Source organism: Hippoglossus hippoglossus, chromosome 5 (assembly GCF_009819705.1).
Source record: "Hippoglossus hippoglossus isolate fHipHip1 chromosome 5, fHipHip1.pri, whole genome shotgun sequence".
Lineage (NCBI taxonomy): Eukaryota > Metazoa > Chordata > Actinopteri > Pleuronectiformes > Pleuronectidae > Hippoglossus > Hippoglossus hippoglossus.
The window spans coordinates 342792-365561 of record NC_047155.1 but is presented as its reverse complement, the minus strand read 5'-3'; the positions used below and the strand labels follow the sequence as shown (position 1 = coordinate 365561).

The window sequence follows — 22770 nt, the reverse complement described above, 5'->3', positions numbered from 1 at the left end:
CAACCACATTTTATTATTATTATAATAAATAATGGCTGCTGGTCCCTCTTGTTTTTCTCTCCCACAGTTTCTGATCAATTAACACCAAACTTGCTTCACAGCATCGTCAGACCTCCACAAACGATCCTGCCAGATGTTTGATTTATCCAAAGTGCATCTAAATGTTTAACTGTAAACAGACACTGGAAATCCTAATTAAATAAGTAATAAAAGTTTGTGACAAAATGTTCACAAACAGAATTTTTGAAAATGTTTTGACATTTATGTCTCCTTTTGCAGTCAAAGGAAAAACTGTTTCTCATCATGAAACTTTGTGAAAATAATTGTCAGACATCTCTATACTGTGTGAAGTTCCATCAGTCTCATTGAGGTCATGACCTCAGTGTCTAAGGTTGTGAGTTCTAATCCCAGGTGATAAACAACAACTCTGCTAATATCTGTTCAATTTAAAATGCCCCGCTCTGACCTGTAGCTGCTTATAGCAGCTTTAATTAATATTATTATTTACAGTTATTCAGTATCTGTCGCGAATGTCTATAAACCGTCTTTGACAAACATTTATTTAGCATTTATTTGATTCCTTAATTTGGTCCATGTCCCATCAGCTAACCTGGAGAAGGAGGGGTTTATGACCTACACTGCAGCCGGACACCAGGGGGCTCTGTTTCAGTGTGTGGGACAATGATGATCTGATCCTTCGTCCTGCAGAACAAACAAGTGACGTTTGAATCAGCTGATCGATGAAGATCAGAAAAGAAGAAAACTTGATTTTGTTTTGGTATTTTTTATTTATTTTGAATCGTTGAAAAATCTGTAAATTTGTGAGAAACCATTCAACAGTTTTTTCTCCTCAGATATTAGTTTGTCCAGCAGGGGGAGCTCTACTGTTAGTCCTGCAGTCAAACAGCGCCCCCTGCAAGTAAGTGAGTGTGACTGCAGGAGTGTTTTAGGACTTGACCAGATCAGGAACTGAATCTAATTCATCCTCTGAAAGGCTGGTTCTGGTCTCGTTCTGGTTTTTCTTTCATGATCTGTTCAGGTTCTGGTTCACGTCTGATTCAGATCTGGTTCTGTTCTGGTTCTTGTTTCATGGTCTGGTTCTGATCTTGTGGCTTAGTTCACGTTCTGGATCTATGATGTTTGTTGAACAGAGCAGACGACAGCAACGTGTGACCCCCTCAGTCTGGTCCAGGGGCTGAAGTGTTGGGGGACCTGTCCCCGTTGTGGCCCCCGTCTTCCAGCTCCACCAGTCCCTGCAGGTACTTGATGTACCTGATGGCGGCGCGCAGAGTCTCAACCTTGCTGAGGCGTTTGTCGGCGCTCTGACCCGGCAGGTGGTCCCTCAGTTTGGCGTAACCCTGGTTCACGCACTTTACCCTCTGACGCTCGCGTTCGTTTCGTTTCTGGATGAACGCCGGCTCGAAGGGACACTCGTACACGCTGAAGTGTCCATGGTGGTGGAAGGGGGTCAGGTACGGCAGAAGCCCAGGGCCAGGGCCCCTCAGAGGACCTTTGTAGAGGCCGAGGCCAGCGGCGTCCATCCTGGAGGGGTAGACGAAGAAGGGCAGAGCATCCGAGGGTTGAGAGACGTCGCGGTCCTCACAGAGTCCAGCAGAGGGAGACAGACTGAAGCTCAAGTGAGAAGAATGCTGATCTGTGATTGGACGAGAGAAGGTGTAGCTCATCATGTGATCTGGACACACACACATCTGATCAGGTTTTTTCAGGACGTCATCGGACCTGAGGACAGAGATGAAACTGACATAAAACTATTCTGAAAAGTAAAAACAATATTCAGGTGACGTTGGATCAGAAAAACTACGACTCCCAAAATGCATTTCATGAACAGTCAGCCAATCACAGAGCTTCACATCAACAATGAGCTGAAGCTTATTAAAGTTATTAATACTCTGATTCCTGATAGTTTCAGATCAACTCAGTAACCATGGCAATGTCTTCTCAATTTACAGCCTCGTCATCTCCATAGCAACAGCAGCCGAGGCTCATGGGAACTGTAGTGTTTAGGGAATTCATTATTTTAGGGACAGAGAAAGGACGATATCACCAGGATAAAAAACAAAGGGTTTAGTTAAACATTAATATTATGACAATGTTCTAAAATACGACCGAGGAAAGAGTAGAGCTTCGTCGCTTAGTGATTGATTGATTTATTGATTAGTTGCTCAGGTTTGATCATCTAATAATCATATAAATATAAAGAACATCTGCAGCTTTATCAAATATGAGAATTTTCGTAAACTCAGCATGAAACAATAAAAAATTAAAAATAAACGTTATTTAAAAATAGAATAAAAAACGTGACTGAACGTTAACACGAGTTTAAGATAATGTTACAGCGGCAAAATGAAGTTAAAATGAGAAACATCAGTCAAAGTAAATCAGTAAATTTTCAACATAAACACAATAAAATATAAATAATACACAATATTGTGTGAACAGAAAATAAACAGTGAAACAGGACGAAAGATGTTTGAGTTTGTTGGATCAAATATAAATAAAACAGCCATTTCAAATACAGATGTTATATCATTATTAATATACAGATGTTACAAGTCATAAAATGATTGATTATTGAATAAGTGATGATTAATGAAGCTCAGTGTGAATGGTATAAAGTCTTTGTGTCTCACCTCAGCTGCAGCGTTTCCTCGACTGACGCTCAGATGAGAAGCTGAGGATTTACCTGCTCCTACCTGCCGAGGCTCCGCCCCTCCAGGTGTGTGATGGGACGCCAGGTAATGAGAGAGAGAGAGACTCTCCCAGCACGCTGCATCCTGGGTCTTTACTGGTGCATCATGGGTCAGAAAACAAAGTGAAAAACACAGATTTGATGTTTTGTGTGGATTTGTCTGCAGCAGTGTGTCACAGCAGTGGTGACAGTAACAGGACGCCGCTCACTGATTGGTCGGATCACTGCGATGTCGCCGCTCAGCCTCAGAAACATCAAACGTACAAATGAGTGTTTGCAGTTTCCTCCTGATAAATCCTCAGGTTGAGGATGAAAAGGCCTCAGCGACACACACCCTTCCTGTCAGCGCACAACTCATCACACAACACACACTGATGACTGTTTACACACACTCACACACCTGTAACCTGAGACACACCTGAGCGTCTCACACGCTTCACCGCTGAGGACATTTCTTGACATTATCCTCGACCAATCAATTCACAGATGGAGACTCTGACTGATGTAAAAAGAACAGAAGCGAAAAGATGAAGAGAAAAGACAGATGTTGAATAAAAGAGTCAACTCAATGAGCCTCAGTTGTTCTGACGGAAATATGAGTTTCTATTCTAACACAAGAAGTTTCATGAATAAAAGTAAACATCTCATGGAGCAGATCAAAATAATAATAATAATAATATGAAGAACAAAGTGGAGCCATCAACACGTCGGCTTCCCCGCTGACAACAACCTGATATCAAGACCAGGAAGCTCGTCCAACTTCCTGAGACCAAACACCGAGAGGAGCAGGTGAGAGTCCAGGATCGAGGACGAGCCCCAGCACGGCCACGCCCATCAGGGGGCCCTCCAGGGGGCCCTCCAGGGGCCTGCCGGGGGCCCTCCAGGGGCCCACCGTGGGCCCACCGGGGGCTCACCAGGGTTACACCGGGGGCTCACCAGGGGCTCACCAGGGGCCCATCAGGGGCCCGCCGGGGGCGCTCCGGGGGCTCACCAGGCGCTCACCAGGGTTACACCGGGGTTACACCGGGGGCTCACCAGGGGCTCACCAGGGGCCCATCAGGGGCCCTCCAGGGGCTCACCAGGGGCCCACCAGGGGCCCACCAGGGGCCCTCCAGGGGCTCACCAGGGTTCCACCAGGGGCCCACCAGGGGCCTGCCGGGGGCCCACCAGGGGCTCACCATGGGCCCACCAGGGGCCCACCGGGGGCCCGCCGGGGGCCCGCCGGGGGCCCACCAGGGGCTCACCGGGGGCCCACCAGGAGCCCTCCTGGGGCTCACCAGGGTTCCACCAGGGGCCCACCAGGGGCCCGCCGGGGGCCCACCAGGGGCTCACCATGGGCCCACCAGGGGCCCACCGGGGGCCCGCCGGGGGCCCACCAGGGGCTCACCGGGGGCCCACCAGGAGCCCTCCTGGGGCTCACCAGGGGCCCACCAGGGGCCCACCGGGGGCTCACCAGGCGCTCACCAGGGTTACACCGGGGGCTCACCAGGGGCTCACCAGGGGCCCACCGGGGGCCCACCGGGGGCTCACCAGGCGCTCACCAGGGTTACACCGGGGGCTCACCGGGGGCTCACCAGGGGCTCACCGGGGGCCCACCGGGGGCCCACCGGGGGCTCACCAGGCGCTCACCAGGGTTACACCGGGGTTACACCGGGGGCTCACCGGGGGCTCACCAGGGGCCCACCGGGGGCCCACCGGGGGCTCACCAGGCGCTCACCAGGGTTACACCGGGGTTACACCGGGGGCCCACCAGGGGCTCACCAGGGGCCCACCGGGGGCCCACCGGGGGCTCACCAGGCGCTCACCAGGGTTACACCGGGGGCCCACCAGGGGCTCACCAGGGGCTCACCAGGCGCTCACCAGGGTTACACCGGGGTTACACCGGGGGCCCACCAGGGGCTCACCAGGCGCTCACCAGGGTTACACCGGGGTTACACCGGGGGCTCACCAGGGGCTCACCAGGGTTACACCGGGGGCCCACCGGGGGCTCACCAGGCGCTCACCAGGGTTACACCGGGGTTACACCGGGGGCCCACCAGGGGCTCACCAGGGGCTCACCAGGGGCCCACCGGGGGCCCACCGGGGGCTCACCAGGCGCTCACCAGGGTTACACCGGGGGCCCACCGGGGGCCCACCAGGGGCTCACCAGGATACATGTTGTATGTTGTTGAGCTGTTTGTCCTGAACATGATGAATTTATAACAGAAAGTTAAAACATGGTTTCACTTACAATAAACGGATCAGTGACGTCATTAAGCGGCTCAGACGTGGTCGACAGATCAGGGGCTAGGGTTTCACAATATACTGATTCTGAATCTCTAATGATAATGTGTATTTACTTCACCCCCCCCCCCCCCTCCAAAACGAATCAAACCTTATTAATATGATCCTATTAATAAAATGTTTGAATGATAAACATCCTGCTCAGTGTTTGTAGAACGATAAATGAAAAATCTGTGAAAACACTGATGCACCAGTTTAATATTTATCATCCTGACGTCACTGCTGCTGTCTTTGTTCATGTTGCTGTTTGTCAATAAAGCACTTTATATACAAAAAAATACATAATGCAGAGCTCGGTTCTGTGACCTGTGATTGGCTGAGGATATTTCACTGTTCGCTGATTGGCCAGATACACACCCGCCTGTGGAATGTTCCATCTGACAGAGAGGGGGGGTGGTGATGAACGGATGTGTCAGATTTGAAACAATTGAACAGCTCGGTTCAGCCTGATCACTTCAGTATTAACTACTGAATAGTTCTCATTAACCTGGTTGGAGTAGATGTGTTTAAACTGCAGGACTCAGTCACAGTGCCCCCCCCCCCCCCCCAGCCAGTGGTGGAGTCTGGATCTGGATCGGCTCCTGGTCTGTGACTGATCCGTGTGTCGGTGTCTGTCCTGCGGCTGCGTCTCACGGTCTGTCCGCTGCTTTCTGTCGGCTCTGTCTTCCAGCCTGCGGGGGAACATGCTCCGTGTGCGGGCGGCGGTGGCTCGGTCCTGGCGGGGGTAGGTACCCAGAGACAGGCTCACATGGGCGGACACGAGACCGCTTCACCTCCGGGGTGACGGCTCCAGCACGTTAGCTCAAGTTAGCTCAAGTTTGCTCAAGTTAGCTCAAGTTAGCTCAAGTTAGCTCAGTAGAGCTAAAGTCAGAGCCGCCTCTCACCTGTTCTCCACCTGTCCCCTGTCCCCCCTGTCCCCCCGGTGAGACGTCCCGCGTGTCTCTGCACGTTGGGTAACGTCTCAGCGGGTGATTGACAGGTCACTTTGATGAGACAGTTAATCGATGAGTTGTCTGATCGATCAGTGATGGTGACCACACGTGTTTTAATGTTTAATCACGTGACGGTCAGGTGCAGAGTCACAGATCGTGATGATCACCTGATGCTTATCTCAAAATGGAGGCTGTGAAAAGGTCTGCAGCGGTTTGGTTTCTCCTGATTATATTAAATTACTTCAATTAAGTTATTATACTGATGTGTGGTTCCATCCTGGGGACACACAGGGGCGTTCTAAGGGACGTTGGGGGCCCTGCACAGTTCTAATCCAGTATCATGTTCATTGTCACAGGGAGCACGGCTCATTTAAAAGGTCTAAAATGGTTGTGATTGGCTGAGTGTTATTTAGTTGTTCTGCTGTCAGACTGAAGATGTATTATGATTAGTTCTGAGTCATTTGTCTGTTTCTGGATCAGTCCAGTGTTAAACTAATGATTCTCTAATGACCCCTGATGAACTTAGGTAAAGTTTGAACCAGGACTGAGCTGTGGATGAAGGGGGTGGAGTCTAACAGACAGGAATATTTCAAGTGGAATTAAAAAGGCTTAAATTGAACATGAAACACATGAACATGAAAACCAGAATCTGGGTTTATTGCCAAGTAGGTTCACACATACAAGGAATTTGCTTTGGTGTGTTTGTGCCAGGGTTATATTTTTTATATTAAAAATATAGGAAACAAAATGTAATATAAAAATATTATAAGCAACAGAGTTAAACAGTATGACACAAAACGTGCGTACGAACACACAGAGGGGTCCGTGGCCGTCTTGGTTCTTCCATCACTGTCTCCACCTCGTCGCTGCAGCAGGAGCATCGTGAACAGGCGTGTCCGCCGAGGACTGTCAGAGCGACGTGTGTTTAAGAAAGGGTTAGGGGTGAGGTCACCTGTCGGTTTGAGAGCTGCAGTCCTGAAGCCTCAGGTTCACAGTGTTCAGCCATCTTGGTGTTTTGAAACCAGAAGTAACCATATATGGAGGAGCAGGGGGTGGAGCCTGACTGACAGCTGGAGGACATGATTCACTAAATGAACATCAGCTGTGTTGAAGCAGACTTGAAACTAGAGATGAGACATAAACTCCTGAGGAAAATGTTTCCTGACGTTACAAAGTGAGAAGTAGTCTGAAAACCGAGTGTGTGTGATTGTGTGTGGAACATGTGCTGCACTCGGATCAGATATCAGCTGGAGTCAGGGTCAACTTCTCTGCACGTCGTCCCCCCCCGGGCGAATTCTGAGAATCCGATTCTCTGAAAGAACAGAGAAACTGAACTCGTCACGTCCGCATGTTTCTCTGCTGGTGATCAACTCACCCCCCCGACCTTCAGTTAATCATGTATGCGGAGCAGACGGAGCTGCTGAGGTTTGACTTTCAAACTGGATCAAACTGAACTGAAGCAGTGAGAAACCAAACAGAACATGATGATGAAATCACCTGCGACACATTTGAACAGAAACGTTCTCTCCTGTTCAGATGTGATGTGAAGACAGGTGGTCTCTCACTTTACGATCTTTCTAGCACCGTCACCCTGTCCTGCTCTCTGATTGGCTGTAGTTGTTGCCAATTTGTCTGGATATGTATCTGCTAGAAATGTAGTCGGAGGAGATGACGTGTGGAGCCTCTGGAATCAGGTCTTTGAGGAGTTCACACAAGGCAACGTGCTGATCAAAGACACATTTGGTTTCAGTCCTGAGCTTTTTTGTCTGCGAGACAAACGACCTTCACCTGGTCGCAGCGTCACATCAGATGTTTGTTGACTGGAGAAACTTTAACCCGAGTATGTTGCCTCTCTCTCTCTCTCTCTCCCTCTCTTTCTCTCTCTCTCTCTCTCTCTCTCTCTCTCTCTCTCTCTCTCTCTCTCTCTCTCTCACTGTGTGTGTGTAGGTTGAGGACGAGTGCATGTGCGGGGGTGCAGGTGAAGAACGAGCCCATCCTGTCGTTCACTGAGGGGAGTTCAGAGAGAGTCGAGCTGCTGAAGGTAAAACTGAGGTTACATTCATACGACGACATTTCAACACTGTCCACACGAGTGCTTTGTCTCCATCAGCTTTAATCTGCGTCTACACTAATACGCCTGAAAACACAGATCACATGACCTCATTCGTTTTCTGGAAGGAGTCATCGTTTCTAAGCCCGAACCCGCTGCCTCAGTTTTCAATCTAGAACGGGACCAGCAGCGTTTACAAACCTCTGTTTTAGCAGCTTTAAAACTCCGGAGTCATGTGGACGCCACAAGTGTCTGTAGCAGAAATGATGAGCTTTAAAAAGAAAATCTAGTCGTGTGGATGTAACGTTAATCTGATCTGGATTAAAGTCTGTGTGAACACCTGCTTCATCCTGACCTCTTGTGTTTCAGGCCCTGGATGGCCTGAAGGGGGCGACAGAGGAGATCCCGTGTGTGGTGGGAGACGAACATGTGTGGACGTCAGACGTCAGATATCAGTTATCAGTGAGTCGATACAAACACAGTTCACACCGGGAGAGAAGGAGCCATGAATAACTGATTGTGTTTGTGTTCACAGCCGTTCAACCACTCGCACAAGGTGGCAAAGTTCTGTTACGCTGACAAGGTAAGAACGATACAACACACCAAGAACACAATCTGTCAGAGTATCTGTGACTCAGCGTCTGTTCAGGACTCAAAACTGTTTCAGACGTTTCCTCTCCAGAGTCCGAAGCTTCATGTGTTTGTTCCATGTTTCATCTGATCTGTTAGTTCTGGTTTCATATTTTAATTTAGGGACTAAAGAAATTTGTCTGACGAACGTACGTCCTGTCGTCATCACCTACGTGGGCGGAGTCTACCTATACTTGACTCTGATTGGTTTGTAGACGGTGTCTGACGTGGGTGTGTTGTCAGTTGGGGGGGGTAGTTGTCTTTCTGTGTGAATGGAGGAAATGAATGAAGCTTCATCTGGTTGTCATGGTAACGATGGTATCACTAGCAGCATCAGCACCTTCATGCTCAGTACTCCACAGTACTCCACAGTACTCCACAGTACTCTACAGTACTCCTCAGTACTCCACAGTACTCTACAGTACTCTACAGTACTCCACAGTACTCTACAGTACTCCACAGTACTCTACAGTACTCCTCAGTACTCCACAGTACTCTACAGTACTCTACAGTACTCCACAGTACTCTACAGTACTCCACAGTACTCTACACTAGTTCAAATGCACCAAATGAACGTCCTCGTGGTTCAAACATTATCATCGGAGGGGAAGACTTCTTCTTCTATTGATTAATGCAGGCTCTACTTCCTGTGATTGGTCCAAACTATCCACAAAGTGTTTTCACTACAAACCAACAGGGGAACCTTTCACACCTGATGTTTAGATTCAGTCTCAAATATTTTAAAATAGTATTTTAAAATGTCCGTTGTTGTTTTCTGTAATTGCAGCGCGTTTCTGGAATGTGTGGTGTTGTGTTGTCAAATTGACGAAGATGTTTTCTTACTTTGCTTGTTTTGTCCACTTGCATGTGTTTTCTTAAGTTGCAGTGCGTTGAGCTCTCAGGGCCACCGTAGATCTGAGTCACATGTTGTGTTTATCTGTGTGTCTGACTCTGACCAGCAGGAGGAGCTGTTGTGTTTTCTGTGTACTCTCACAGCTCTCCTCCTCCTCAGGAGCTCATCAACAAAGCCATCCTGGCGTCCATGGCGGCGAGGAGAGAGTGGGACCTGAAACCGGTTCAGGACCGAGCCCAGGTCCTGTTCAAGGCCGCTGATGTCATCAGTGGACCGAGGAGAGCGGAGATCCTCGCCAAGACCATGATCGGACAGGTGCGTGAGACCAGTGAAGTCAGTTTGATCAGAGTCAGTGACGAGGTCAGACAGACAGTTTAAAGGGGCCATATTGAGTACAATACATTTTCTGGGCTTTTACTATCTGTAATGACTCGAAGGGGCCAGTAGGGGGCCTCAAAGTATGAAAACAGTCACTCCGGACTTTTTCACTCAGTTCATTCTAAGAAATCTCTTGTTAACCTCTGACCTCTACACTGCAGGGCAAGACGGTGGTCCAAGCCGAGATCGACGCCGCTGCCGAGCTCATCGACTTCTTCAGGTTCAACGCCCAAAACGCAGTCGAACTGGAGAGGCAGCAGCCGATTGACGCAGAGGGAAGCACTAACACGATGCTGTACCGCGGCCTGGAGGTGAGGAGGTGTCATTACATTACTCTCTTTGTCCTGAGAGATGATCGAGCGTCTGCAGGTCGGTGCTGGTCTGGTGCTGGTCTCATCTCTTCTTCTCTCTCAGGGCTTTGTAGCAGCTGTGGCTCCATTTAACTTCACTGCTATTGGTGGAAACCTGGCGGGAACCCCGACTCTGATGGTGAGTGTGGACGCGTTGGTCTCTGTCAGCTGTGGTGACAACAGACCAATGATTGTGATTATTGATAAACTGATTACAACATTATTAGTGAAGGACTGACGAATGTTTGAGGATCAACAGACTGATCCAGTTGTTTTTCAGGGTAACGTGGTTCTGTGGAAGCCCAGTGACGCCGCAATTTCTGCGAGCTACGCCGTCTATAGAGTCTTGAGGGAATGTGGTCTCCCGCCAAACATCATCCAGTTCCTCCCAGCTGATGGCCCCGTGTTCGGAGACACCGTCACCTCCTCTGAGCACCTTGCGGGAATCAACTTCACCGGCAGCGTCCCGTAAGAAGCGTCTTTAATAGATCAGTAAAAACAGTTTTTATTTTCACTGTTGAGGAATCATTGAAAACTGACTCATCACAGTGACTGAAACTGATTTTGTTCCTCAGAACGTTCAAGCGTCTCTGGAGACAAGTGGGACAGAACCTGGACACGTATAGGGTCTTCCCTCGACTGGCAGGAGGTGAGTACGACCTCTAACGTTTGGAGGTCAAACCATCATCTGTCCACACTCGTCTTCCTCTCAGCGTCCTGTGACTTCTCGTTCACTGAACATGTCTCCTGATGCTTTTAGAGTGTGGCGGGAAGAACTTCCACTTCGTCCACAGCTCTGCGGACGTCCAGAGCGTGGTGACGGGGACGATACGCTCTGCGTTCGAGTACGGAGGTCAGAAGTGTTCGGCGTGCTCGAGGATGTACGTGGCTGAGAGCGTGTGGCCGCAGATCAAACAAGGACTCCTGGACATTCATAGAGACATCAGAGTGGGAGACGTGAGTTCATTTAAACACCGTCAGCTCTCACTCAGCTGCATGGACTTCATCCTCCTCTAAAACCTGTTTAATGAAGAGAAACAGTTTGAATTCTCTGACGAATGTTTTCAGCTTCAGTTAAAGGTTAACGTTGTTTATCTTCTTCAGCCTGTTGAAGACTTCAGCAGCTTCTTCTCCGCCGTCATCGACGACAAGGTTGAGTTTCCTCTTCACTTCCCTTCTCTCTTTTGATCTTTTTATTCCTGACGTCTCTCTCTTCCTCCTGCAGTCGTTCAGTCGCATTAAAAGGTGGCTCGATCACGCCAAGTCGTCTGCCAGTCTGAAGGTCATCGCCGGAGGTCGCTGTGACGACAGGAAGGGATACTTTGTGGAGCCGACCATCATCGAGACCACGGACCCACAGGACGCCATCATGAATGAGGTGCAGGCGGCATCGCACCATTATCAGGGCGTTTTCTGTAACATCTCTTCCCACTTGCATTAAAAAAAAAAAAAAAAAGTTGCACTTACATGTAGCACTTTGTAGTTTTGAAGTTAATGTGCTGACTTGATTCTTGTTGTTCTGGGTTTGTTCCCTCATGGTTGATGCACTTATTGTGAGTCACTCAATGAAATGTAATGGTGTGTGTGTGTGTGTGTGTGTGTGTGTGTGTGCGTGCGCGTGCACTCATGTAACGTTGTTTGTGTTGTGCAGGAAATCTTTGGTCCGGTTCTGACTGTTTACGTTTATCCTGACAACGACTACAAGGAAGTTCTGCGGCTGATTGACAACACGTCACCGTACGCTCTGACAGGAGCCGTGTTCGCTCAGGATCAGTAAGTTCAGAGGGAGGTTAGAGGGAGGTCAGAGGGAGGTCAGAGGGAGGTCAGTGGGAGGTCAGAGGGAGGTCAGGGAGGTCAGGGAGGTCAGTGGGAGGTCAGAGGGAGGTCAGGGAGGTCAGTGGGAGGTCAGTGGGAGGTCAGAGGGAGGTCAGTGGGAGGTCAGAGGGAGGTCAGGACAAGAGGGTGACGAGAAGGTTCTGATGTCGGATGAAAAAAGTCACTCAAACCAAACTACTTTATTATATTATTGTAACACAGATAGGAACAGAGACAATCACAGCTGAATCAGTTACAGGAAGTACCTCACCTGAAGTAGCTACAAAATTAAAGCAAATAAAAGAATAATGAAACAGCTGAACCAGTTTTCATCACTGAGGGTTTTGTGTGGCAGGTCTGTGATCGATGAAGCTGCAGCCACTTTGAGATATGCTGCCGGAAACTACTACGTCAATGATAAATCCACCGGCTCCGTCGTTGCCCAGCAGCCATTTGGCGGCGCTAGAGCTTCAGGTGAGAGTCGTTACCTGGAGTCACAGTGACGCTGCCGCTGCTCTGTCATCTGAACTCTCCTTACTCTCTTCATCAAGGGACCAACGACAAACCTGGAGGTTCTCACTACGTCCTGAGGTGGACGTCTCCGCAGGTGGTGAAACAGACAAACATCCCCCTCCGTGACTGGAGCTACCCCTACATGGGCTGAGAGCCAATCCGAGCCCTCCGTCCTCCGTCCAATCGCCTTCAACCACACACACAGGTTTTCTCCATCATGTCCGTCTTTGCACTGGACATGAATGTGAGGACACGTCTATGTCCACAACATCAACCCACAGAATCATCCCATCAAGTTACTGCTGAAACGATTGAAAGATTAATTGATGTCGTCGTCTTCTGTCACATTGACCTGTTGGACGATGTCCTCATCTGAAACATTTTTCACTGTTTTCTGATGTTTAACAATTCAATCAAGAGAATACCTGATCATATTTGATAGATCGTTAGACAGATAAATATCAGAAAACTAATCTATAAATAGTTTTGTTCATGAGATCAGTTTGTCTTTAATTCTGGAGCTTGACAGGAAACTGAATTTTCTGTTTTATATTTTGCAATTAATCAATATATTTCATGCTAGTTAATCAATATCACACTAAAACTGTGCTGAATTAAATAAAGTTAGAATGGATAGGTTGTTACATGTGAAACTGAAGATTTTATTGTATAATATTTGTTGGTTTAAATGTGAAATGTTAAAGAAGCTCAAGCGACATCGACTTGTTTCAAAACTAAAGTCTGCAGCTTCAGTCTGTGACGACGTTAGTTTCCTATGAAACATCTTTAAATCATTTTTCTTCCGCTAACGTTTGAAACCTGCTGACAAATGTTCTGATAACGTCCAAAAGGGGTCAGAGGTTATTTTTCATGTTGTACTTGAATCTCAAGCTCAGACAAAAGATTTATTATATTTTCATTACTCTGATGCCTTAATAACTGTAATTACACACAGATGGTTTTTGACAATAAATATTAAATTATTAATAAAGCAGTGGACGTGTTTTGTTGAACTCTATAAACACATGATGTGACTGAAGCTGTTTTCACACATGAAGTCCGGACGTGTTCCTCACATGTTCCTCACATGTTCCTAACGTGTTCCTCACATGTTCTGCAGGTTCTGTGTGTGAGAATGTCTGAGCAAATGTCTGAGTCAGTGTCTCTGGACATTTTCTGGATCTTCTCCTGCAGCCTCCTGGTAAAATGTGTGTAACATGTCAGAGTGAGATCATGTGAGGAGACAGCAGGACAATGTGTGGAAGCTTCCCAGAGAGCGAGTGGACGTGTTGATGAGGTTTCTAACACGTGACGGACGTGAAACTGGAAGAACACAAACATCTCAGGATGAAGAAGAGGAGCCGTACACGTAGAAGACGAAGACGTCGGCTATCTGATACCTTTGCTGTGTTTCTAAGGTGGAAAAGGGTTTTGGTGTCCTTGTTAATCTGAACAGATCAGAGTCTAATATAACGACTTGTCTCCTCTGATTCCTCATTAAGCTTCAGGAAATATTTCTCCATGTATTTATTGCTGAAAGACATTTAGTGATGGAGCACAGAGCGTCGTCATGTGTCTCAGCAGCGATGTTCAGTTTCATCTGGAACTGTAGCTGCTAACCTTCAACAGTATTTAACAGGGTGAACGTGACTGTTGGATTCAGTTTGATTTAAAGTTGAATCTCTTTAGTTATACACACATTTTATTTAAATAATATAATATAATATATTATAATAAATATAATATAACATATAATATAATATAACAATATATATATTATAAATATATAATATATCAACTATAGTTAATGTGTCCAAACAAACCTGACTCATTTTCGCTTCGCGGTTTTCCGTGGGTTTTGGACCAGCTGAGGCTCCGTACTTAGGGGCGTTCCCAGGTTGTGTCTCTTCCTGTGGACATCAGCGGGACTCCTCTCAGCTGTCAGCCCGGAGGACAGACACCGTGACCGGCCACAGCTGCAGCAGAGGCCCGGTGACCTGAAGCCAGCGGTGCGTGCTAACCTTAGCTTCATGTAGCTGCTGTTAGCTAACGGCTAACAGCGAGCAGCCGAGGACCGGGACTGTCCGGGGACACGGTCCAGATCAGCCGGGCTCGACCCACAGTGACCGGGGAGACGGTGCTACCCGAACCGGGTGTAACTGGTTTAACTGGGAGCTAACATGCGAACAGCTGCGTTAGCTTCATAAGATACCGTGAGAACTGGCGTACTCACAGATACTATAGTAACTAACTGTAGTTCTGTGTGTATTAATGTATGATTGTAGTAATGTGTGTACTACAGTATTAACAGTACTCTATCTGAAGTGTGTGTGTGTAGTACAGTATGACTGTAGTACTGTGTGTGTGTAATGCAGTATGACTGTAGTACTGTAGTACTGTAGTACTGTGTGTAGTACAGTATGACTGTAGTACTGTGTGTGTAATGCAGTATGACTGTAGCACTGTGTGTGTAATGCAGTATGACTGTAGTACTGTGTGTGTGTAATGCAGTATGACTGTAGTACTGTGTGTAATGCAGTATGACTAGCACTGTGTGTGTAATGCAGTATGACTGTAGTACTGTGTGTAGTACAGTATGACTAGTACTGTGTGTGTAATGCAGTATGACTGTAGTACTGTGTGTGTAATGCAGTATGACTGTAGTACTGTGTGCAATGCAGTATGACTGTAGTACTTTGTGTAGTACAGTATGACTGTAGTACTGTGTGTGAAGTACAGTATGACTGTAGTACTTTGTGTAGCACAGTATGACTGTAGTACCGTGTGTGTAATGCAGTATGACTGTAGTACTTTGTGTAGTACAGTATGACTGTAGTACTGTGTGTGTAATGCAGTATGACTGTAGTACTGTGTGTAATGCAGTATGACTAGTACCGTGTGTGTAATGCAGTATGACTGTAGTACTTTGTGTAGTACAGTATGACTGTAGTACCGTGTGTGTAATGCAGTATGACTGTAGTACTTTGTGTAGTACAGTATGACTAGTACCGTGTGTGTAATGCAGTATGACTGTAGTACTGTGTGTAGTACAGTATTAACAGTACTCTCTCTCTCTGTAGGGGGGGCAGCTGACCCTGTCAGACAGGATGAGCTCTCGAGGAGGAGGCACCGCTCTGACTCGCCGTAACTACAGACTGTCATCAGACAGTGACAAGGCCAGAGCTACAGGTAACACACACACACACACACACACACACACACACACACACACACACACACACACACACACACTGCAGAGACAGTATTGTTATTTTCTGATGTACTTGATGTGTTTACAACAGTTTCATTGATCTGATTGATGTTGACTGACAGTCAGTCCTGGGTTTGATTGACGGATCATGTGCTGGGACTCTTTAGCTTCAGTGGGCTCTTCATGAAATAGACGGAGCCACACTAGCACTGTGCGTGTGTTTGTTGTGTGTTTCTGTTGTGTGTCTGTGTTAACAGTAAACTGTGTGTTTCTCTGTTGTCAGGGATCGTGAATGAGAAGCTGCTCAGTGATTATCTCCATCATGTGTTTCCTTCAACCAAACATGGACCAGCAGTCGCCTCGCTCAGGTAACATCCGTCAATCATCCATCCTGGAGAGGAACAGCTTGTTGCTGCCGTGAACAACAGAGCCACGTTTTAGTTTTAAGCTCATCACTGTTGCTATGGTTACGCTGCTGGTCTCGTGTCAGTTTCAAAACTTTGGGTTTGTGTTTGAGTCTGAACAGAAACTGAGACTTTAGGAAACGATGACACAGACGTTCTCTCCCTGATTGGTTCTCATCAGTCACGTGACTCGACGACCAGCGGTGAACACAAAGCGTCGCTAACACTTCCTGTCAGGAACACTTCCTGTTTCTAACACTTCCTGTCAGTAACAGTTCCACCTCGTCGTCGCTCAGAGAAAAGAAATCCCTGCTCTGACTCTTCACCATCACAGAGTTTCTGTTACTAAGCAACCAACTGCAGAGACAATCTACTTCCTGTTTACACCACATGACCAGTGTATGTCAACAGTCATGTGACACTTGTCTGGAAAAAGGTGGATTAAGTTTTAAACCATACACATGTGGGTGGAGCCTGTGAACTCTGCGACACACACATGGTTTGTGTTGTTGCTTCATACAACATTGTTCTCACACACATGTTCATGACCTACACACACTGATCACTAAATATCCTGCGTTCACTGTAAATAACTGAGCTGTTTGTGACACAAGTATGTGGACACACTGTAGTTTATGTGTGTGGTAAACCGTTCAAGTGTTGAGCAACAGAAAAAACTTGGTCACTGTGTGTGTGTGTGTGTGTGTGTGTGTGTGTGTGTGTGTGTGTGTGTGTGTGTGTGTGTGCGTGTGTGTGTGTGTGTGTGTGTGAGACTAGTGTTTCACTGGCCTTTTCCCTTAAGCCGGACAGATTCATGTTACCTTCAGCCGCTCTATACATAGACACACACACACACACACACACACACACACACACACACACACACACAGTTGAGCAGGTTGAGCAGGTTGAGTTTCACATGTTGTCGGATCCTTTTCTGTGTAAAAATAAGTGACACAGATTGAGGTCGTGTGTGACTCTGGTTCTTCAGACTGAACTTAAACACTCGTCTCTGTCTCATCACACAAATAGACACAGACCTAAGGGATCATCACGGACGCTACAGGCAGCCTGCTCTGTCTGTAGCGGTCAGTTGCTCCATGGTCGGTCTGTGATCGGTCTGTGAGTCTCATGTTTAAAGTTTTTGGTAAGTGGTTCATGTTCATCAGATGGACCCTGTTCCCATGGAAACCATGGTTTACTGACAACACATGTTGTATGAAGAAAGTGTATTTGACCTCCTCTTCTTCCTCCTCTCCTCTCCTCTCCTCTCCTCTCCTCTCCTCCTCCTCGTCGTCCTCCTCCTCCTCTTCCTCTTCTTCCTCCTCTCCTCTCCCCTCCTCCTCTTCCTCTTCTTCCTCCTCTCCTCTCCCCTCCTCCTCTTCCTCTTCTTCCTCCTCTCCTCTCCCCTCCTCTTCTTCCTCTTCCTCTCCTCTTCGTCGTCGTCGTCCTCCTCCTCCTCTCCTCCTCTCAGGAAGCCTCTTGGTTTCCAGGATCTTGGTTGCCACCTTGAGAACCTTCTGTCAGAAGAAGAACCTTCAGAGGAGATCAGAGGTAAGTTGAAAACAGATGAATCTCTTCTTCTTCATCAACATGATTCAGATCCACTGAACATGTCGTAACGTGTCGTTGTAACGTGTCATTGTAACGTGTCGTTCTAAATAGACGGAGCATAAACATTTCCACAATACAGAGCACGTCCGGGTGTCACCCAACATCCGCTTTTAACCACTCCCAGTGCCCTTGTTACCTTGGTAACCCCACAGCGTGCAAACCACATAGTGCAATCAATTAGTGTAAACCAATGTCACAGCCTTTGGTGAATTCTGTCTTATCACGTGTCCACTACATACGTCCCCCCAGAAGGGGATGAGCAGGGGATGAAGTCGGGGGTTTAACTGGAGGAACACGAAGGGCTGTGCGGTGGCCCGGGGGGTGAGCAGGAGGGCGCCCCCGCCGTGGAGGCTTAGCTACCTCAGTAGGTTGAGTTAGGTCCAAGTGGGCAGGTTTCAGCCGGTCCACCGATACCTGTTCTGGTTTACCGCCAATGTCCACGATAGAAGTTTTGGTCCCAGCCTCAATGACACGAAATGGACCGTCATAGGGACGTTGAAAGGGCCCGCGATGAGCATCCTGACGAATGAACACATATCCTGCAGAATGAAGTTTGACATGGATATGAGAACGAGGGATGCTGTGTTGCGATGTGGGAACTGGTGCGAAAACCTTGGCAGTGTCCAGGAGCGTAGCTCGTTGTTGTGCTGCTGACCAAGAAACTGTAGTGTCAGGAACAAAGTCCCCAGGGACTCTCAATGGCTGGCCATAAACCAACTCGGCAGATGAAGCTTGTAGGTCTTCCTTAGGGGCGGTCCTAAGCCCCAACATGACCCATGGAAGCCTGTCGACCCAGTTACCGTCCTTGAGGCTGGCGCGTAGAGCAGCTTTCATAGAATGGTGGAACCGCTCGCACAGCCCGTTAGCCTGCGGATGGTATGCTGTGGTGTGGTGGAGCTTCGTCCCCAGGCTCTCTGCCACAGTGTTCCAGAGCCCAGATGTAAACTGCGGGCCCCGGTCAGAAGAAATGTCAGATGGAACGCCGAACCGAGCGACCCAGGTGATGATAAATGCCCGAGCCACATCAGCTGCTGCTGTTGAAACCAACGGGACAGCTTCCGGCCAACGAGTGGTTCTGTCCACCATGGTGAGAAGTTGTGTGAACCCCTGAGAGGTGGGCAGGGGCCCAACCAGGTCCAGGTTAACATGGTCGAACCTTCTTTCGGGTACTAAGAATTGTGCCAGGGGGGCCTTAGTGTGGCGGTGGACTTTAGAGCGCTGGCACACCACACATGTTTCAGCCCACTTCCGCACATCCTTTTTAAGACCATGCCAGACAAACTTTGCTGCTACCAACTTCTGTGAAGGCCTTTTTCCTGGGTGTGACAGGCCATGGACAGCGTCGAAAATCTGTCGTCTCCATCCTGTGGGAACGACTGGTCGTGTCTGGCCTGTGGAAACATCACATAGGAGTGTAGTGCCAGCAGTACCAAAAGCAACATCCTCCAACCTCAGTCCTGTCTCAGCCGTCCTCAGCGCCTGAACGTCTGGATCAGAAATTTGATCTGCTGCCATGCCCTCATAGTCCACACCAAATTGGACGGCTCCAGCAACCGCTCGGGAGAGGCAGTCAGCCACCGGGTTGTGCTTGCCTGCCACATGTTGTATATCTGTGGTGAACTCCGATATGAAGGAAAGCTGGCGCTGCTGGCGAGCAGACCACGGCTCTGCCACTTTAACCATGGCGAAAGTCAACGGCTTGTGGTCCACGTACGCTGTGAAACTTCGGCCCTCTAACAGGAAACGAAAGTGTCGGATGGCGAGATAGAGGCCTAGCAGCTCCCTATCGAAGGTACTGTAAATCCGCTCATTGGGGCGCAGCTGTCTGCTGAAAAAGGCGAGTGGCTGCCAGGCCCCATTGACCCACTGCTCATGCACCGCTCCAACTGCTTAGTCAGAAGCATCACTAGTGATGGATATCGGAACATTGGGTGCGGGGTGTGCCAGCATCGTCGCATTAGCCAAAGCTGCCTTGGCATCATCAAATGCTTTATTCCTATCCTCAGTCCAAATCACTGCGTGCCTGGCCGCTTTACCCTTCAGGGCCTCATAAAGGGGTCGCATTAGCTGTGCTACCTGCGGAAGAAAGCGGTGGTAAAAGTTCACCATGCCCAAAAACTCCTGCAGAGACTTCACTGAGAGTGGGCGTGGGAAATTTGTGACAGCGTCCACCTTTGAAGGGAGAGGAACTGCACCGTCCTTAGTAATGCGGTGTCCCAAGAAGTCAATAGCCATCAGCCAAACTGACATTTGGCTGGATTTATAATCAGGCCATGCTGACTGAGTCGCTCAAAGAGTGTCAATAGGTGAGACGTGTGTTCTGTCTTAGAAGTACTAGCCACCAGTATATCATCCAGATAAACAAATAAAAAAGGTAGGTCCCTCAGGACTGTATCCATCAGTCGCTGTGCTGCATTTTTATTTCATAAACATTTCCACAATACAGAGCAGGTCCGGGTGTCACCCAACATCCGCTTTTAACCACTCCCAGTGCCCTTGTTACCTTGGTAACCCCACAGCGTGCAAACCACATAGTGCAATCAATTAGTGTAAACCAATGTCACAGCCTTTGGTGAATTCTGTCTTATCACGTGTCCACTACAGTGTCGTTCTAACGTGTCGTTCTAACGTGTCGTTCTAACGTGTCGTTCTAACGTGTCGTTCTAACGTTTCATTTTAACGTGTCGTTCTAACATGTCGTTCTAACATGTCGTTCTAGTGTGTCGCTGTAACGTGTCGTTCTAACGTGTCGTTCTAACGTGTCGTTCTAGCGTTTCGTTCTAACGTGTCGTTCTAACATGTCGTTCTAATGTGTCGTTCTAACGTGTCGCTGTAACATGTCGTTCTAACGTGTCGTTCTAACGTGTCGTTCTAACGTTTCATTTTAACGTGTCGTTCTAACATGTCGTTCTAACATGTCGTTCTAGTGTGTCGCTGTAACGTGTCGTTCTAACGTGTCGTTCTAACGTGTCGTTCTAACGTGTCGTTCTAACGTGTTGTTCTAACGTGTCGTTCTAACGTTTCATTTTAACGTGTCGTTCTAACATGTCGTTCTAACATGTCGTTCTAGTGTGTCGCTGTAACGTGTCATTCTAACGTGTCGTTCTAACGTGTCGTTCTAGCGTGTCGTTCTAGCGTTTCATTCTAGCGTGTCGTTCTAGCGTGTCGTTCTAACGTGTCGTTCTAGCGTTTCATTCTAACGTGTCGTTCTAACATGTCGTTCTAACGTGTCATTCTAACGTGTCGTTCTAGCGTGTCGTTCTAACGTGTCGTTCTAGCGTTTCATTCTAACGTGTCGTTCTAACATGTCGTTCTAGCGTGTCGTTCTAACGTTTCATTTTAACGTGTCGTTCTAACGTGTCGTTCTAACGTGTCGTTCTAGCGTGTCGTTCTAACGTTTCATTTTAACGTGTCATTCTAACATGTCGTTCTAACATGTCGTTCTAGTGTGTCGCTGTAACGTGTCATTCTAACGTGTCGTTCTAACATGTCGTTCTAGCGTGTCGTTCTAACGTGTCGTTCTAACGTGTCGTTCTAACGTTTCATTTTAACGTGTCATTCTAACATGTCGTTCTAACATGTCGTTCTAGTGTGTCGCTGTAACGTGTCATTCTAGCGTGTCGTTCTAACGTGTCGTTCTAACGTGTCGTTCTAACGTGTCGTTCTAGCGTTTCATTCTAGCGTGTCGTTCTAACATGTCGTTCTAGCGTGTCGTTCTAACGTGTCGTTCTAACGTGTCGTTCTAACGTTTCATTTTAACGTGTCATTCTAACATGTCGTTCTAACATGTCGTTCTAGTGTGTCGCTGTAACGTGTCGTTCTAACGTGTCGTTCTAACGTGTCGTTCTAGCGTTTCATTCTAGCGTGTCGTTCTAACGTGTCGTTCTAGCGTTTCATTCTAACGTGTCGTTCTAACATGTCGTTCTAACGTGTCATTCTAACGTGTCGTTCTAGCGTGTCGTTCTAACGTTTCGTTTTAACGTGTCGTTCTAACGTGTCGTTCTAACGTGTCATTCTAACGTGTCGTTCTAGCGTGTCGTTCTAACGTGTCGTTCTAACGTGTCGTTCTAACGTTTCATTTTAACGTGTCATTCTAACGTGTCATTCTAACATGTCGTTCTAACGTGTCGTTCTAACGTGTCGTTCTAACGTGTCGTTCTAACGTGTCGTTCTAACGTGTCGTTCTAGTGTGTCGTTCTAATGTGTCGTTCTAACGTGTCGTTCTAGCGTGTCGTTCTAGCGTTTCATTCTAACGTGTCGTTCTAGCGTGTCGCTGTAACGTGTTGTTCTAACATGTCGTTCTAACGTGTCGTTCTAACGTTTCATTTTAACGTGTCGTTCTAACGTGTCGTTCTAACGTGTCGTTCTAGCGTGTCGCTGTAACGTGTCGTTCTAACGTGTCGTTCTAACGTGTCGTCTAGCGTGTCGCTGTAACGTGTCGTTCTAACGTGTCGTTCTAACGTTTCATTCTAACGTGTCATTCTAGCGTGTCGTTCTAGCGTGTTGTTCTAACGTGTCATTCTAACGTGTCATTCTAGCGTGTCATTCTAGCGTGTCGTTCTAACGTGTCGTTCTAGCGTGTCGTTCTAGCGTTTCATTCTAACGTGTCGTTCTAGCGTGTCGCTGTAACGTGTTGTTCTAACGTGTCGTTCTAACGTGTCGTTCTAACGTGTCGTTCTAGCGTGTCGCTGTAACGTGTCGTTCTAACGTGTCGTTCTAACGTGTCGTTCTAGCGTTTCATTCTAGCGTGTCGTTCTAACGTGTCGTTCTAGCGTTTCATTCTAACGTGTCATTCTAGCGTGTCATTCTAGCGTGTCGCTGTAACGTGTCGTTCTTACATGTTCTAACATGTGTGTCTCTGTGTGTACGATCAGATCAGCCTGTGGAGGGTCGTCTGGGTCCTCAGCCGGTCGTCCTCGATCACACCAGTGGATTTGAAGGTCTCCTGTTTGTCGATGACGACCTGCTCGGGGTGAGATGATGACGATCCTCTACCTGAAGCCCCCGTGTGTCTTCTGCATGAACTA

At 47.9% G+C, this 22770-nt stretch overlaps 3 protein-coding genes across 5 annotated transcripts in view; 2 read left to right on the top strand and 1 right to left on the bottom strand.

Moving 5' to 3' along the window:
* Nucleotides 1–788: 788 nt before the first annotated feature.
* On the bottom strand, nt 789–3372 carry LOC117762160 (achaete-scute homolog 5-like). The gene has a single exon (XM_034586667.1). It carries the CDS (start codon nt 1707–1709, stop codon nt 1179–1181), a length of 531 nt encoding a protein of 176 aa, XP_034442558.1. The 5' UTR covers nt 1710–3372; the 3' UTR covers nt 789–1178.
* A 2013-nt stretch (nt 3373–5385) lies between these two features.
* On the top strand, nt 5386–13223 carry aldh4a1 (aldehyde dehydrogenase 4 family, member A1). The gene is made up of 15 exons (XM_034586643.1): nt 5386–5717; nt 7873–7966; nt 8345–8437; nt 8511–8558; nt 9618–9773; nt 9998–10147; nt 10251–10325; nt 10467–10654; nt 10762–10835; nt 10947–11143; nt 11291–11338; nt 11412–11564; nt 11838–11959; nt 12357–12475; nt 12553–13223. The coding sequence occupies exons 1-15, from the start codon at nt 5677–5679 to the stop codon at nt 12663–12665; spliced, it is 1671 nt and encodes a 556-aa protein (XP_034442534.1). The 5' UTR covers nt 5386–5676; the 3' UTR covers nt 12666–13223.
* A 1175-nt stretch (nt 13224–14398) lies between these two features.
* LOC117762142 (E3 ubiquitin-protein ligase RNF123) overlaps nt 14399–22770 on the top strand; it is a 65782-nt gene continuing 57410 nt past the window's right edge. The window contains exons 1-5 of one of the 3 annotated variants that reach the window (XM_034586637.1): nt 14399–14523; nt 15610–15703; nt 16009–16093; nt 17604–17683; nt 22618–22715. In XM_034586637.1, coding sequence (XP_034442528.1) covers nt 15622–15703; nt 16009–16093; nt 17604–17683; nt 22618–22715 — 345 coding nt within the window. In that variant the 5' untranslated portion in view covers nt 14399–14523; nt 15610–15621. The other 2 variants (XM_034586635.1, XM_034586638.1) reach the window with 2 other exon arrangements.

Excerpts from the sequence above, each read along its gene's own strand:
- LOC117762160 (XM_034586667.1), bottom strand. The coding sequence starts at position 1,709 with ATGTGTGTGTGTCCAGATCACATGATGAGCTACACCTTCTCTCGTCCA.
- aldh4a1 (XM_034586643.1), top strand. The coding sequence starts at position 5,677 with ATGCTCCGTGTGCGGGCGGCGGTGGCTCGGTCCTGGCGGGG. Across the intron at positions 8,438-8,510 it reads ACGTCAGATATCAGTTATCA|CCGTTCAACCACTCGCACAA; the intron begins GTGAGTCGATAC and ends TTGTGTTCACAG. Across the intron at positions 11,565-11,837 it reads AGGACGCCATCATGAATGAG|GAAATCTTTGGTCCGGTTCT; the intron begins GTGCAGGCGGCA and ends TGTGTTGTGCAG.